The 17,746-nt window shown below is 40.1% G+C and overlaps 1 protein-coding gene across 4 annotated transcripts in view; it reads left to right on the forward strand.

Moving 5' to 3' along the window:
* The window catches only part of arl15b (ADP-ribosylation factor-like 15b), a 292,713-nt gene that overhangs the window by 128,868 nt on the left and 146,099 nt on the right, over positions 1–17,746 (forward strand). For all 4 annotated transcript variants that reach the window (XR_013577724.1, XM_078549863.1, XM_078549875.1 and 1 more), the window contains exon 4: positions 4,255–4,463. Coding sequence is in view for 3 of the 4 variants with exons in the window: in XM_078549863.1 (XP_078405989.1) it covers positions 4,255–4,463 (209 nt within the window). In the remaining variant the exon portion in view is untranslated. The remainder of the gene's footprint in view (positions 1–4,254; positions 4,464–17,746) is intronic.

A 17,746-nucleotide genomic window follows, 5' to 3' on the forward strand; every position in this document is an offset into this window, starting at 1 on the left:
GCACTTTACAGCCTTCCGGACTTAACATTGAGTTCAACAACCATGAACTCTCTCCCCCATCTTCACCCCTTTTTCAAATCCCTTTTTCCAAAATTCACTTTATTTATTTTTTTAATTCACTTATTCATTGTTTTATCCCCTTTTTAAATCCTCCCCCCCATCCCATTTTCAATCTTTTTTTCCCACTACTGCCCCTCTCCTCCCCACCCCACCCCCACAAGGGCCATCTATTATTTGTTCATGTTGTTCTTTCCAGAGGGTTTACCCTTGTTCTGCTATTATCACATTCTGCTTTCTTGCCTTTGCCACTCTCAGCACCTTTTTTAGCCCTCGCCACTACCATTAACACTCCCTTTGTCCTTTTTGTTCATGACATCTTTATCAGTCTCTCCTTTGCCCCCACTTATCGCTGGCCTTCTATCCAGCTTCACCTGCTCCATCCCCCTTAAAATAAATTTGAGCACATTTCTACTTCTCTAGCTCTGAAGAAGGGTCATACAGACTCGAAATGGTAACTCTGTTTCTCCCTCGACAGACGCTGTCTGACCTACTGAGTTTTTCCAGCATTTTCTGTTTTTGTTTCCGATTTCCAGAATTTGCAGTATCACTGTTACTTTACTGTCACTAGGTCGAGATCCTGAATCTCCATTCCTAACAGCACTGTGGGTGTGCCCACACCAGATGAACTGTAGGGATTCAAGAAAACACCTCAACACCACCTTCTCAAGGGCAATTGGCAACAAATACTAGCCTTGCCAGTGACACTTGTATCGCATTGAAAGAGTTAAAAAAAAATGAAATTCTTCAAACCTTTCTTGCTAATTTACTCATTATTTTAGTTTGAATACTGTTCATCACCATCTACCCAAGTAGATTTTCCCTAATTGCAACTTTAAATTCTTAATTTAGTAAAAGTTTTTAAAATTTCCTTACTTTCCTGTTCCAGTGGAAGTAGTTTCCCTTCCCTGGTATAATTATGGAGAATCTACACTATCCTCTCCATGATGGAACACCTAAAAATGCACAACCTAGTCTAACTGTGGCTTAACGAAAGTTTAATTCATTATTACTTTTACTTGTGCTATGCTCTTAGTTAGAAAACAATGTTTTGGCTCTTTCTAAGACTTTACCTGTCCTCATTTTCAGGGGAAAGAGGAATCTCACTTTATTTTCATGTAGTATAGGATCAGACCTTAATTCTGGATTTAAAGGACAGGCTTATATTTATGTACTGTATTTCACAACTTCAGAATGGAACCTGCAACATTGCACCACTCCCTTAATACTGTACTGGGGTATCAGCCTAATGTATTGTGCTCAAGCCTCTGGATTGGTCTTGAACCCACAACCTTCTGATTCAAAGGCAAGAATGCTTCTCATTGAGCCTTAACTGACACTGTGAGCAATATCATTGGTAAATGCCCCATTAAAAATCACGTGAAAAATTAGAAGGATGCCTTCTGTTGTATGTATGTGAGATATTTGTATTTCAACCTCCATTTTGTGCTGTGCATTCCACCTACTAGAATTCACTTTGGATTTTCTCTTCTATGCCCAGAAAGAAAGGGTGCTTTATTCTTTCCCTCTTAATTTCATTTGTACCAAGGCCCACAAAGAGAGAAAGAATAAAGCACCCTTACTATTCACAGGTAATGAACTGCACCTGATAGTATCTTGAAATTATACCTTGTATCACCTCAGTTCTATTACAACTGGGATGGGAACATGTAGGACAGGATTAAAGACTATTCAGCTTCAGAAGAGGGAACATTGCATAAATATTGAAGATAGTTAACTGAATTGCAAAGACCAATCCATCCTATTTGAAATTAAACAGATAGAACAAGGCAACAGAAGTTTGAACAGAAGCAAAATAATGCAGGTGCTGGAAATCTGAAATTTAAGGAAAGGACATTGACCTGAAACGTGAACTCTTTCTCTCTGCACAGGTGCTGCCTGACCTGCTGTGGATTTACAGCATTTCCTTTCAGGAGGTTTTTCTTTACATGTAATGTAGTGGTGGAGGAAGAAAACCTGGGACAAATTACCAAGCAAATGCCATGATGAGGAGCCTTTTGGGGTTCTTTATGAATGTCTGAGCCAAATGGCATTCCTCATCCATATCAGTCCTGTGAACTTGTGTTCAATTGCCTCCGCATTCCTCCGCCATTTCCGCAAACTCCAGCTTGATGCCACCACCAAACACATCTTCCCTTCACCCCCCCCTGGCGGCATTCCGTAGGGATCGTTCCCTCCGGGACACCCTGGTCCACTCCTCCATCACCCCCTACAACTCAACCCCCACCTATGGCACCTCCCCATGCAAACGCAAAAGGTGCAACACCTGCCCCTTCACTTCCTCTCTCCTCACCGTCCAAGGGCCCAAACACTCCTTTCAAGTGAAGCAGCCTTTCACTTGCATTTCCCCCAACTTAGTCTACCGCATTCGTTGCTCCCAATGCGGTCTCCTCTACATTGGAGAGACCAAACACAAACTGGGCGACCGCTTTGCAGAACACCTGCAGTCTGTCCGCAAGAAAGACCCAAACCTCCCTGTCGCTTGCCATTTTAACACTCCACCCTGCTCTCTTGCCCACATGTCTGTCCTTGGCTTGCTTCATTGTTCCAGTGAAGCCCAACACAAAATGGAGGAACAGCACCTCATCTTCCGACTAGGCACTCTACAGCCTTCCGGACTGAATATTGAATTCAACAACTTTAGATCTTGAACTCCCTCCTCCATCCCCACCCCCTTTCCATTTCTTCCCCCTTCCTTTTGTTTTTTCCAATAATTTATATAGATTTTTCTTTTCCCACCTATTTCCATTATTTTTAAATCTATACCTTTTATGCCCTGTTAGTCTTTCCACCCCACCCCACTCCCACTAGAGCTGTACCTTGTGTGTCCTGCCATCCATTCTTAATTAGCACATTCGTTTAGATAATATCACCACCTTCAACACCTCTTTGTTCTTTTGTCTGTGACATCTTTTGATTATCTGCTCCTATCACTGCTTGCTTGTCCTTACAACCCCACTTCTCTCCCCCCACCCCCCCCCCCACCTTAAACCAGCTTATATTTCACCCCTCTCCTAATATTACTCAGTTCTGTTGAAGGGTCATGAGGACTCAAAACGTCAACTTTTTTCTTCTCTGCCGATGCTGCCAGACCTGCTGAGTTTTTCCAGGTAATTCTGTTTTTGTTTTGACTTTGCCTGATGTTCCTCTGGATCATATTCAGTAATGAGTATGCTTGAAACAACCTGTCTCAGTACAGTAACTTTCACCTCAAAAGCCTAAACATTTGGTGGATGCTGCTCAGTTTGATGAAGCATTTCTCCTGTAAACCAGACGGAGTGTATTTTCCTCTAGGATCGGCATTGTCAGATTTGTTGCAATTTTATTAGTAGAAATATGGCTAATGCTATAGAAAAATTGTGTATTCCCTGGCTGTTGCCAAAGATGAACTTGAACCAAGAAAATAACCAGTTGGACATTACAAATCTATAATTTTGTAGACCTGAGGAAATTCTTTAAATTTTTTTTTAGCTATTAATAAAACTTGTGTGGCATTGCTGCTGTTCTTTGAGTGCCCACCTCCCCTTTTTTGACTTGTGCTTTACCCTACTCTCTTTAAAGTGTTGTGCCATAACTTTATAGCAATCAATGTCAGTTGATCTGGGAAGATGATGATGGGCTGCTGCCTTGAGCAGTAATTATTTATGCAAATGTGTGGCTTGCCAAACCACTTCAGGAGATATTAAAAGTCAGTTACCTAATGCAGACCAGATTTGCATGTATGTCAAGCAGGACAGAGGTGATAGGCTCCCTCAATTAAGAGCGCAATTTTCTGACATTGAGAAATGATGGGCAGGTTGGTATGAACGTTCTGAAAAAAAAATAGCGTAAACTTTTGGTTCAAATGCAAGAATAAACATAAGTGAAATGCATGAGCACTTGGGATCACAGGGTAGCCTTCATGTGAGAATTGGGAGATGAGCTCAAATTTCTGAATTCCACCTCTTAATCCAGAAACAGATATTGTAATTCTTGATTTATCCTTGATTTGAAAAAAACCTCCGTATTGGATGCCAAAATAGTTTTTCTTTATCCACAATTCCCTTTTTGAAAATGCCAGCATTTATTTAGGAAGGTAATTTTTTTGAAACTATCTTGTGTTTTAAAGAAACAAAATGGGTTTATTTTCCTTAAATGATTGCATTTTTAAAACTTGTTTTTGTAAATTCTCTCAAGGGGCAGACAATATACGCAAATATTGGAGTCGATACTATCAAGGATCTCAAGGGGTAGTATTTGTTCTAGACAGTGCGTCATCTGAAGATGATCTAGAAACTGCACGGAATGAATTGCATTCAGCTCTTCAACATCCACAGCTGTGCACTTTGCCATTTTTAATATTAGCCAACCACCAAGACAAGCCAGCAGCACGCTCTTTACAAGAGGTATGTTTAATAATGGTTATGCTATAATTTTTCATGGCCTTTGTAATACAGTTGAGAAGACAAGCGTTTTTGCTATATTAAGTTATCAAGTGTTATAGAAAAGTGAACTGTTAAAGGCTGTATGTTTTGAAACACAAGCTACTCAATGTTTTAAATGAATTTTAAAAATACATCAATGATATTGTTTCATATACATGGGATAAACATCTATTTTTCAGCATTTAAATTTGTCTCTTGTTACTTCCCCTATAAAATAATGCATATATCAAAAATGAGAAAGCTTCTTTCAAATTTAACTATTACTTTTGACAAATTAAAGTACTTCTGTATTGGAGTTGGTGACCACAGCAAATGGTAGTGGACATCACAGCTGTTTTTAATAGATAATGATAGAATTTTACTCACGATGGATTTATCGCTGTGACAAGTAAGGTTGCTTTGCTTGGAATGTAACTGAGGCATCTGTCTCATTTTCTCAAAATTTTGAATTTAAGGGGGTATTTCTGTAGCCTTTCTCTATTTCTCCAACCCTTGCCATTAGCAATAGTTTTCGATTCCAGGCCTTCGCTTATCCAGAGGTTCCAAGCATTGTGCTGACATGGCTCAAATCACCATTTTGCTGTTTCCCTCTGCCCCATCGATTCCGACCACCATATCCTCTGATTAGTGTGACTCTGTTTCCTTCAACTTGGAGGTACTAGCATGGATAGAAGATTGGCTGTTTGGCAGGAGGCAGAGAGTGGGGATAAGGGGGTCCTTCTCAGGATGGCGGCCGATGACTAGTGGAGTTCCGCAGGGGTCAGTGTTGGGACCACAACTTTTCACTTTATTCATTAATGATCTAGATGAAGGAACTGAGGGCATCCTGGCTAAGTTTGCAGATGATACAAAGATAGGTGGAGGGACAGGTAGTATTGAGGAGGCGGGGAGGCTGCAGAAGGATTTGGACAGGTTAGGAGAATGGGCAAAGAAGTGGCAGATGGGATACAACGTGGGGAAGTGTGAGGTCATGCACTTTGGTAGGAAGAATAGAGGCATAGACTATTTTCTAAATGGGGAGAGAATTCAGAACTCTGGAGTGCAAAGGGACTTGGGAGTCCTAGTCCAGGATAACTTGCAGGTTGAGTCAGTAGGTAGGAAGGCAAATGCAATGTTGGCATTTATTTTGAGAGGACTAGAATATAAAAGCAGGGATGTGCTGCTGAGGCTTTATAAGGCTCTGGTCAGACCACATTTAGAATATTGTGAGCAATTTTGGGCCCTGTATCTCAGGAAGGATGTGCTGGCCCTGGAGAGGGTCCAGAGGAGGTTCACGAGAATGATCCCAGGAATGAAAGTCTTAACATATGAGGAACGTTTGAGGACTCTGGGTCTATACTCGACGGAGTTTAGCAGGATGAGGGGGGATCTGATTGAAACTTACAGAATACTGAAAGGCCTGGATAGAGTAGACGTGGGGAAGATGTTTCCATTAGTAGGAGAAACTAGGACCTGAGGGCACAGCCTCAGAGTAAAGGGAAGACCTTTTAGAACAGAGATGAGGAGAAACTTCTTTAGCCAGAGAGTGGTGAATCTATGGAATTCATTGCCACAGAAGGCTGTGGAGGCCAGGTCATTGAGTGTATTTAAGACCGAGATAGATAGGTTCTTGATTGGTAAGGGGATCAAAGGTTACGGGGAGAAGACGGGAGAATGGGGTTGAGAAACTTATCAGCCATGATTGAATGGCGGAGCAGACTCGATGGGCCGAATGGCCTAATTTCTGTTCCTATGTCTTATGGTCTTATGAGTTTTAATTCATGAAAGAAAGCATGAAAAAGTTAAAATTGAATTTACCTGCTTTTCATTTTTAAAGATGTTGAATATTTAGGATATCCGTTCTGTCTCACAGGGAGCACAAAGCATGACATCAAGCACAAATTGCTTCAACTATCATATTTTGCATATATTCATAATACCCCAAGAATGAGTATACAAAATGCATATTTATTTTTATTGTCCAACTTTAGTTGCTCTGGGAAGTTGATGGTGGGCCTTCTGAGCCACTGCAGAACAGTGTTATACAATTGCATGGCTTGGGAGGCCAGTTCAGTGGGCAGTTAAGAGTCAACCATGTCAATGTAGGGATTGGGGTCACATTTTGACCAGAATGGGTCAGCAGCAGGTTACCTTCCCTAATTGGGCATCAGTAAGTCAATCCAGGACAATCCAGTAGTTTGTACTGATATAGGCTCTTTTTGTTTTCTCAAGCTATCATGTTGGGGTTTAAATTTACATTCTCTGAATTACGCAGCCACTTATCCCGTTGTACCTGATAGACATAAGGTTGTATAATCCTTTATTTATGTCAATGACTTTGTGCTTTGCTAATAGGAAGTGGACAGTTATTTAACCTCTCTTATACATTTGACCATACTGTCAATATCTTGCTTTAGGTACTGTGTGAATTGTTCACTGTTTACAACTTGATCCCGGCACAAATGCTGCTATAGGTGTGAAAATAATCATTGCCCTTTTAGTTTTCATTTTTTTTGTTTTGACCTGATGACTCTACATGACCAATGATTTGTTGCCCCATTTTGGCCTGAACATTTGATTCCATAGAATCTCTCTATCTATTCGGATACTTCACCTTGTATTTGAAGTTGAAATATCACTACTGCAACTGTAAATTTTATATTTTAAAACCAAACTTGAGTTGCCTCACTCATTAATGTTTTTCTTTTTTTAGTGTATTTACACTGCAACTGTAGCATTGTTGTAAAAATTCTATCATTTGTGCTGTTGCTGTGGTTACAGTGTACGTGCAGGCTGAATCTGCAGTCAGGGCCTAACCTGACACCAGAACAAAGAGTGATGAGACTCTCAGGAGGAGGGAATCTCAGTTCAGTTTACTTGGGAGAAGTTCAGATCCGAACACCCGGTTTAAGGTTGGCAAAGGTGCACAGCACCCCTCATGAATTGACATTGCAGGTTAATATCTACCAGGAGTCACTTGATTATCATGGAAAGTTAGAAGACCTGATTTAACCCCATATCTGTGCTTGATGGGTATGGGATCTGTGGGAGGCAGCCAGGCCCAGAAGTGGACTTAAAATGTAAGTTAATGTAATTTTTTTTAAGGTTTCTTTGGAGAAGAGTAGGAGTTCTCAGCCAGGTTCCGCAAAGAATCCTTTGGTGTTTTGTTGCTTCCGGCCCTCTGCAATTGCCTTGGACCATCACCCACAACTTAGTTTGCCAGCTCTTGCCACCAAAGTCACATTCTGAACATGAGGTTTGAGCATAAGTTTTAGCTTATTTAAGTGAAGTCTGTGAATTGAAGTTTCACGGACTTCATGTTAATGAGCCAGGGTGAGTCCGAAGCTTGATCTTTCGGCCCCACACTTGCCTCTTACCCTAAGTTTAAAAATTGGGCTTGCAATTAGAAAAAGTACGATAAAAGCAGCTCTGGTTTTATTCATTGTACCAAAAATGAATAAAGACATGGCTTTGTTGATTGTGTTTTTATAGTGTGAGCACTAAATGTGTTTTGGCTTACAAAATATTTATCAAAAATAATTTTAGTTTTTTTTAAGACAGCTATAAATTACTTATTTTGATGTAGAAATGCTGTCATAAAATCGTTACAGTACAGAGGAGGCCTTTTGGCCTGTCGAGTTTGGGCCATATTTTCTAATTAGTGAGTGAGGATTTCTGCTTTGTGTGTAGATGATTCTTAAATTTAGGAGCAAAATGGCTGAAGGTGGAGCGGGAGGAGACCCAAGTTAAGATTGATGGATGTGGATTGATACACTAGACTAAAAGACATTACATAGACATAGTTAATTTGGGCTTTGGAGGGATTTGTAGCTCAACTTGAAATTAAACAGCGTACGAGATGAGGCTTCAGCATGAATCAGAGAAATGACACTAGGGCTGGAGTGCAGAGATTTTCAGCAGATAGGGAACAGGATAGGTTCTCAGTTGGGCAAAGTTATCCACTGATATTCCAGCACACCAAGTCCATGCTGGAGCGCATGGTATTTCCAGGGGCATCCGCCACCAAGGTACAAATGGTGATTATTGGTGAAATGATAGGATAGAGAGGACTATGACACAAGGCTTCACTGACCCCACTGGTACTATTCACATACTGGATTTCTATTCATATACTATATATCTGTTCACGCCAATTTTACACAGGTATTACACAAGTGTTTTATGTAGGACAGTCATGTCTGACTGACTTGAATGTATTTTTTGAGGAAGCAATGAGGAGGATTGATGATGTCTACATGGGCTTTACAAAGCCTTTTGACAAGGTCCCACATGGCAGACTGGTTAAAAGAGCCCATGGGATCCAGGGAAATGTACAAAATTGGCTCTGTGGCAGGAAACAAAGGGTAATTGTTGATGGATGTTTTTGCGACTGGAAGGCTGTTTCCCTTGGGGTCTCACAGAGCTCAGTACTCGGTCCCCTGCTTTTTGTGGTAGAAATGATTTGTTGGAGGAATGATCAAGAATTTTGCAGGTGATACAAAAATCTACCACATGGTTGATAGTGAGGAGGATTGCTATAGACTACAGGAAGATATCAGTGGACCGATCAGGCGGACAGAAAAGTGGCAAAGGGAATTCAACCCAGAGAAGTGTGAGGTGATGCATTTGGGAAGGTCAAACAAGGCAAAGGAATACACAATAAATGGGAGGATTCTGAGGAAGTGAGGGACCTTTGAGTGAATGTCCACAGTTCCCTGAAGGTAGCAGGACAGGTCGATAAGGTAGTTAAGAAGGCATACCGAATCCTTTCCTTAATTAGCTGAGACATAGAATATAAGAGCGGGGAGTTTATACTGGAATTATATAAAACATTAGTTAGGCCACAACTTGAGTACTGTGTGCAGTTCTGGTCACCTCATTACAGAAAGGATGTAATTGCATTAGAGAGGGTACAGAGGAGATTTATAAGGATGTTGCCAGGGCTGGAACATTGTAGCTATGAGGAAAGAGTGGATAGGCTGGGATTGTTCTCCATGGAACAGAGGAGGCAGAGGGGAGATTTGATTGAGATGTACAAAATTGAGGGGTCTGGGTAGAGTGGATGAGAAGGATCCATTTACCTTAGTAGAGAGGTCAGTGACTAAGGGGCATAGATTTAAAATAATTTGTGGAAGGATGAGGGAAAATGTTTTCACCTAGAGCATGGTCAGGGTCTGTAACTTGCTGCCTGGAAGGGTGGTAGAGGCAGAAAACTTCATTTCATTTAAAAGGTGCCTGGATGTGCAGGTCTATGGACCAGATGCTAGATAGTGGGATGAGGCTGGGTGACTAATTTCTTCGGCTGATGCACACACGATGGGCCAAGTGGCCTCCCTCTGTACCGTAAGCTTTCTATGATAAGCCAGTTTATTTTAAATGAATAAATCCCTGCATAAATATAACATACACCAATGCTTAACAGGCTTGTTTGTAATCAAAGACACAAAGGGAGGAAAGCAAGTTGTGAAGAGAATACAATGAATCTGCAAAGGAATAGAGAGAGATTAGTGAGTGGGCAAAAATTTGGAGTATAATGTGAGAAAATATGAGGTTGTTCATCTTGGCAGGTAGAATAGAAAAGCAGAATATTATTTAAATTGAGAGAGACTGCAGAGTGCTGCTATAGAGAAGGATTTGGGTGACCTTGTACATGAATCACAAAGTTAGCATGCAGATACAGCAAGTAATTCGGAAGGCAAATGGAATGTTAGCCTTCATTGCAAGAGGGATGGAGTATAAAAGTAGGGAAGTCTTGTTAAAACTTTTATGGTGGGACCACATCTGGAGTCCTGTGTACAGTTTTGTGCTCCTTCCTTAAAGAGGAAGGCGTTGCCACGGAGAAAGTGACAGGGGACTATAGGCTCTCCAAGCTAGCTCCCTGGTAATTCAAAAAGGTGCAAGGCTTGAAAAAGACTATGTTTAAGCCTTGCGCTTTAAAAAAAATTACTTGGGGAGCCTATAGTTCCCCATTCCTTTCTCCATGGCAACGCCTCAGCCAGAGTCAATTTACCAACCAATCACCACCCTTTTCTCTTGTCATGTCAGTTGGGGGAATTTAGAACTGGGGGGACAGTTTAAAAAATAAGGGGCCTCCCATATAAGACAGTGTGGCGTGGGCCTTTGGAATTTTCTTCCGCAGAGAGCAGTGACAGCTGGGTCATTGAATATATTCAAGGCTGAGTTAGACAGATCTGCAAGCGAGTCAAGGGTTTTATAAGGCAGGCAGGAAAACAGAATTAAGGCTGCAATCAGATCAACCATGATCTTATTGAATTGTGGAGCAGGCTTGATGGGTTGAATGATCCACTCCTGCACTTATTTCTTATGATTTTCATGGATGCAACAGCAACTTGTATTTGTATATTGTCTCTATAATAAGGCAACCCAAAGCACTTCACAGGAGTGTTATAAAGCAAAAATTGACACTGAGATACATAAGGAGATATTAGGTCAGTTGAACAGAAGCTTAGCCTAAGAGTTAAGTTTTAAGGACCGTCTGAAAGGAGGAGGGGGTGGTGGGTTTATGGAGGTGATTCCAGAGCCGAAGGTCTTAACCAATAGTTAAGCAGTTAAAATTGGGGAAGCTCAAGAGGCAAGAATTAGAACAGAACAAATCTTGGAGATTTGTGGTGCTAGAGGAGAAAACAAAGATAGGGAGGGTGAGTCCAAGGACTAAGATAGAAATTTAAAATTGAGGCACTGCTTGACCAGGAACCAACAGGTGGGGTGAGCAGGACTTGGCTGATGAAGACACAGATTGAGATTTCTGCCTTTCAATCTTTTTGTGCTTTATCTGGCTGAAGATAAAATTTTAGATTTGCATATGTGAAACCGAAGTGGATAAGTATTTCAAGGAACTTGGTTGCTGTTTGCACTGAATTGAGGTGTGGAATCTTAGTGTACTCAGTAAGCTGAGCATCCTTCTAATATCTGATATGTTATTAAGTCTAATTTCTTTTAACATTACAATATAATCTTTCTCCACTTTGAAAAGCATCCTACACACCCTTCTCTTGGACAGCGTTTAGCTCTTTTTTCCCCTCACTATCCTTCCCTCACACTTTGTTTTTGCTATATCAAGGTCTCTTGGATAACTTGCCTGAGGAATGGGAGTTGTTGGTAGCTTTTTAGTGTGACCTGGTTGATCTTTGATCTTTGGTAATTTTTCAACTTTTTTAATTGAGTCAATCAATATTGTTCATGTAAGTCATCTGTTGCTTTTTTAAAAAATAAATAATCATGGAACCTTGCAGCAAAGAAGGAGGCCATTTCAACCCGTCTTGCCAGTGTAGGTTCTAAATGAGCTACCCAAATTAGTTCTGACACCCCCTCCCACACAAACCACACTCTCATTCTTTCCCTGCAAAATATTAGAACCAATTAGGATTTTTAACCAATGGAAATCTTACAAGTGTGACATTGGTTTATGAACGATACTATGAACACTTATTAAGCACAGAACTCTTTGCTATATTGATAGGGAAGTTATCCAATGTCATTTTCTCATTTCTGAATTGTAATTTTGTTCAGAAGAAATCCAGGCTATCTCACTTAGGCTTTGTTGGAAAAGGGAAATGTTGATGGCCATTCATACATTACATAACGTTATTGTTGGACGATGAATGGTGCAGGAGCATAAAATGTGTTTTCCATCTAATTGTCTCAAAACCAACTAATAATCAGTTTGCTTGTATTTAAAATCTAATAAAATATTGCTGCTGTGCTTCGGAGATTGAGGTTGACTGAAATGTTTAAAAGGCTGTGCATAGTATCCCTCAGCACTCTATTGCGCATATTCCAGTCGCATTCTAACTAGCTATTAACATGTAAAGCTGTACGTGATTTTTTTCACAGAGGTGTTTCCTGAAACAGAACCAGATTTATTTTGCAATAAGCTCACAAAGCAGATGAATGTGCATTCATACAATGCTGGCTGTTGAATTTCCTGTGGTGCTTGCTTTTGGGATCATCATAAATTAACACATTTTATGATGTGTATAATTGGCTCTGCTTAGTTATATTATGCAGTGAAGGAAAAATAAGGATATCAGTAGGCTTAACAAAAGTCCCTGTGGCCAATTTGTAACATGCATCAGTGTTCTTGGGTAGAATGCTGATTACCGGAAGGTTTGGATAGCGTATTTTGTTACTTAATAAAGTTTTTAAAACCGTGCACAGGTGCTTAAAATGCATTAATGGTCTGTGACCATTAATTATTAGCATATTAAGAAGTGCAGTGTAAAAGTATTTTAATGGATGCTTCATATTTCTTGAACAGAGAAGAGCTGCTCCATAGTCAGCAAACATAAATGTTCTCCTTTCCCTGCCATGCCACGTCAATATCTGTGGCACCTCCACCATAGGATTTGAATTTATTTTTAAAAGTGCATGAATGGTTACAGCATAGAAGAAGGTCTTTCAGCCTGTTATGCAGATGCCAGCTCTCTGCAAGAGGAACTTAGCTAAGTGTCACTCCCCCACCCTTTCCCAGTAGTCCTGCAAATATTTTCTCTTCAGCTGTTTGTCAATTCCCTTTTGAAAGTCATGTTTGAATCTGCCTCCACCACACTTTCTCAGTGCATTCCAGATCCTAACCAAAATGTTGCATTTTAAAAAAAGGTTTTTTGGATGTCACCTTTAAGGTGAATGGCAAAAATACCAAATGGGTGTCCTCTGGTTCTTGACCCTGCCATCAACAGGAACAGTTTCTCCGAATCTACTGTGTTCAGACCCCTCATGATTTTAACACCTCTATCAAATTTTCTTTCACCTTTCTCTTCTCTAATGAAAACAACCCCAATTTCTCCAGTCTATCCTTGCACCCTTTCCAATGCTTTCATATCCTTCCTAGAGTGTGGTGCCCAGAATTTGACACACTACTCCAGTTGAGGCCTAACCAGCGTTTTATAAATATTCACTATAACTTCCTTGCCTTTGTACTCTTGTGCCTCTATTTGTAAAGCCCAGGATCTCGTACACCATTTTTAATCACTTTCTCAACTTGCTCTGCCACCTTCAATGATGTGTGCATATACACCCCAAGGTCTCTCTGATCCTGCATCCCTTGTGAAATTGTATCCTTTAATTTATATTGTGTCTCTTTGTTCTTCCTACCAAAATATATAATTTCATATTTCTCTGCATTAAATTTCATTTGCCACATTTCCACCCATTTCATCAGCCTGTCTAAGTCCTCATGAAGTCTATCACTATGCTCCATACTGTTCACAATACTTTCAAGTTTTGGTCATCTACAAATTTTAGAGCTGTGTTCTGTACACCCAAGTCTGAATGGCCAGCATAGTGCAGGGCAACAGAAGATGGTATTGAGACAAGTAAAGAAATAAAAGCTGAGTTTTGAGGAGGTGTAAATGGGAATAGCAGAATCATTACCAGTAGCTGCTTTCCAAAAAATGGTGCCAAAGGTTATGATCTGAAATCGTTGAACTCCGTGTTGAGTGCGGAAGACTGTAAATTGTCTACTGGAAAGATGAGGTCCTGTTCCTCGAGCTTCGTTAGAACAGCGCAGGAGGCCAAGGGCAGAGAGGTCAAACTGGGAGTGGAGCGGAAAATTAAAATGACAGACGATAGGCACAGCTAATTTCCATATGTGTTCCCATAGCAATTCCTTTTATTTGAATGACGTGAGTGGAGTCAAAGGAGAAGTTGTTCAATGTAAGAACAAGTTTAGCCAGGCAGAGGAGGAAGATGGATGGGGACTGGTTGGGCTGCCCTTCGAAAGCAGGCATGGAGAAGCCTTAGGCCATCTTGGTTGTAAGACATTGGTGTTGCATAAGAAAGACAGATCGTTCGAAATCCCACAATGTGTGTGCACTAGATCAGCTAGGTGCGCTTTCAAGGATTCAGCATCTTCAGTGGATGTTGGTTCGTGGCGGGATAGTTGGGAGTAGAGGCGTTTGAACTCATCAAGCGGGAAGAGGTATTTGCTTTGGAATGAAGGCACACCAAAATTGAAACCATGCGTAAGAACAAACTCCTCACTTTCTGAGAGTACATGGTCAGAGAGAGATTTGTTACATGTTTAGTGGCGTCAATAATCACACATTAATAAGCACTCGGCGCACTCTTCTCATACTGGATAAATTGCTGTTCCCTTTACATTTGGTATTGTTGCGAAATGTCCTGATGAATGCAAGATGAAAAGTTTCGACATGTCTCTTTTTTTCCAGGGATAATGTTAGGGTTGCATCGAAGAAAATGGAGTGCTGCAAGTTCAGAGGGAGGAAGGATGCAGTGAGTGAACTAGTGAGTAGAAAAACTGAAACAGCAATACCAACATTCCCAATGAAATAATCTAGAGGGTAAAAAGACAGAAGGGGATATCTAGGTGAAACAAGAAATTTGAAGACTGGAGAAGGTGTCCACTGTGCAGCAGGAAGAATCTGGCCAAAGAAGTGGGCGTTGAGGCGAAGTTGATGGGAGAAGAGCACAGTGTCATTGCCAAACTCATAATTCATTGAGGTGGGGGTGTTAGGGAATGCTTTTGCTGAAGATCGATTGTTCGGGAACAGCGAAGGGAAGGTAATTGGGGACCATGAAAACATGGCGAAGGGTGAGATTGGAGGGATGGATTGGGTCATGAAAGAGAAGGGGAAGAAGGATCTGGAAAGGCCGTGTTGTCAGAATTGTTGAAGCTATAAACAGAAAATGTTAGAAATACACAGCATGTCAGGAAAAAATCAGAATATCACCTGAAATGTGTTAAGTATAAAGTACTGAAGTAGGCAGGATAAAGCCAGCAATATATTTCAGATTTGTGGTTTGGCCAAGGCAAACATTATACTTTTTTCGAGAAAGCAGGTTAAAAATAGTATTTTTCGGATTGTACAACTTCAATTTTATGAAAATTCTTGGTGAGCTGATATGTTTATTGTTTTGAGTAATTACTGTATCCAAATTGTATTCCAGCCATATATTTGTTTTTATTAAGTGGCTCCAGAGTACCCTTGAGTATATTGTGGTTCCTATTTATTAAGACTATTTCCACAAAATCACATTCAAAAATATAATCTGAGAAAAGGACATTTAGCCCACTGAACCACCTCCTTTTGCAGATCTCTCAAAATATATCTGACCTGACCAGAGATTGCAATGTGTGCGCAAAGTATCATTCATCAATTTCTGAATTCTGGTAAGGTTTAATATTAGCAAAGCTGTAGCAACTGTTAGCTTTGCTAATATTTAAAAAAACAAAGTTGTAAAGTATTAAATGAATGAATAAAAAAATTAAGCGATGAAATGGACCTAGGAACTTCTCAAACTTCAATTTGCACTTGTTCAATTTATGTAGCATCAGGTATGAAGGGCCAAGTGATGTGAACTATTTCTGATTATTTTCAAATTGGGTGACTTTGCAGTTGGCTTATACCATATAGCTTGCTCAGTGCTGAATTGAACTGCCTTAAATTGATGTAAACTATGTAATATAATTGGCCCAAAATATTAAGCCAATTTCCATTTTCAGTGAAATATTGGAATATAGCTAGATGAATGTGTTAAATTTATATATGATGGTTGTTATAATGGATTTTGGGACCATTCAAACCTACATTACAAGTGGAGGTCCATCTATTTAGTTAGGTGATGTGTTTTCAGATCTTCTGTTTTAATTGTGCTGGTAATGATTACGATGTTCACATTCCATTATTCAACATATGATCAAAATTAAGATATTTTCAAATTATTGTGAAAATTAGAGTAACTCTTCAAAAACTATTTATATGAAGAAATTTTGGGATAGTATTGATCAGTAGCCAGAATTCCCAAGAGATGTTATGCATTAGAACAGTGCTTTTGAGTAAAATCATAAAAATGTTTCTGCTCATTGTTGGAACCACCTGCTTGCCACCATACCTCCCTCTCTTTCATTGTTTTACCGTTAGTTTTTTCTTGTCCATTGTTGGAGTACAGCTCCATAAACATTGGGCGTGCTACAATACTTCAGTTATGTGCTCAATTTTCATGCGACCTCATGCTTGTGTTATTGTAGTTATCACAGCCGAGCCAGATATCTGTCCACTTCCCAGAGGTATCGCGGGCTACTAAGTGGGAACAGGTCTCTATCATCCTTCACTTTGTTGATTCAGAGGGACTGGGGCTAGTTACAGTACATCATTTATGACTCATGAGATCACATTACTTGGCTGAGATAAACCAATTCAGCACAGGCTGGGACCTTTCTCGTCTATAGTAAAATAAAAGCAAAATACTGTGGATGCTGGAAATCTGAAACAAAAACAAAAATAGCTGGAAAAACTCAGCAGGCCTGGCAGCATCTGCGGAGAGGAACACAGTTAACGTTTCGAGTCCGTATGACTCTTCAACAGACCTTTCTTGTCTATATCGCTGAGCTTTATTACTTTATACCAGTTGAGTCACTGGGGAACTATTCACTTATTTTAATTTCTACTCTCTTTAATATAGTATTCTGAATTTGAACAATTATTACCGAGGACTACTGGGTTGCATTTGTTGTGTTGCATGAGGACGATTTGGCTGTAATTTTGTTTTGCAAGAAGAGTATCTGGTTTTATGGCTGACGAGAAGATTGATAATGTGAAACAGACTAGAATAAAATATGTGATTGACTTTTAATGGGGTTTTTTCATTCAATGGTTCTTTCGGATAGCAGCCAGGTTAATTTTTAACAGTCAATTCTGAGATAAGATTAAACATAATAAGTAGTAATGCTTGAATTAGTGCTTAATGAACCTGAACTTGTGTTTAAAGTGTCAACTCTGGCTCAGAATAGCATTCTCGTTTCTGACAAGGTCTTAATCCTGAATCCTGGCCCTGAAGTTTGTGGGTTCAAGTGTCACTCTAGAAACTTGAACACGTAATTTAGGCTGAAATTTCAGTGCAATTCTGAGGGAGTGACGTACGGTCTGTGCTTTGGATGAGATATTGAACCAAGGCTCCTCCTCTTCCCTCTTAGTTAGAGGATCCCATACTATTATTTGAAGAAGGACAGGGGAGGTCTCGTTGGTGTCCTGTACAATCCTTATCCCTCAGTCAACATCAATTTAAAAACAGATTATAATAAAATCATAAGGAATAGGAGCAGGAATAGGCCATTCAACCTGTCAAGCCTGCTGCATTGCTCAGTAAGGTCATGGCTGATCTGACTGTGTCCTTACCTTCACTTTCCTGCCTCCCATAACCCAAGACTCCCTTGTATATCAAAAATCTGTCAAACTCTGCATTAAATATATTCAATGACCCAGCCTTCACTGCTCTCTGAGGAA

The sequence above is a fragment of the Cetorhinus maximus genome, chromosome 1, assembly GCF_964194155.1.
Source record: "Cetorhinus maximus chromosome 1, sCetMax3.hap1.1, whole genome shotgun sequence".
NCBI classification, from domain to species: domain Eukaryota; kingdom Metazoa; phylum Chordata; class Chondrichthyes; order Lamniformes; family Cetorhinidae; genus Cetorhinus; species Cetorhinus maximus.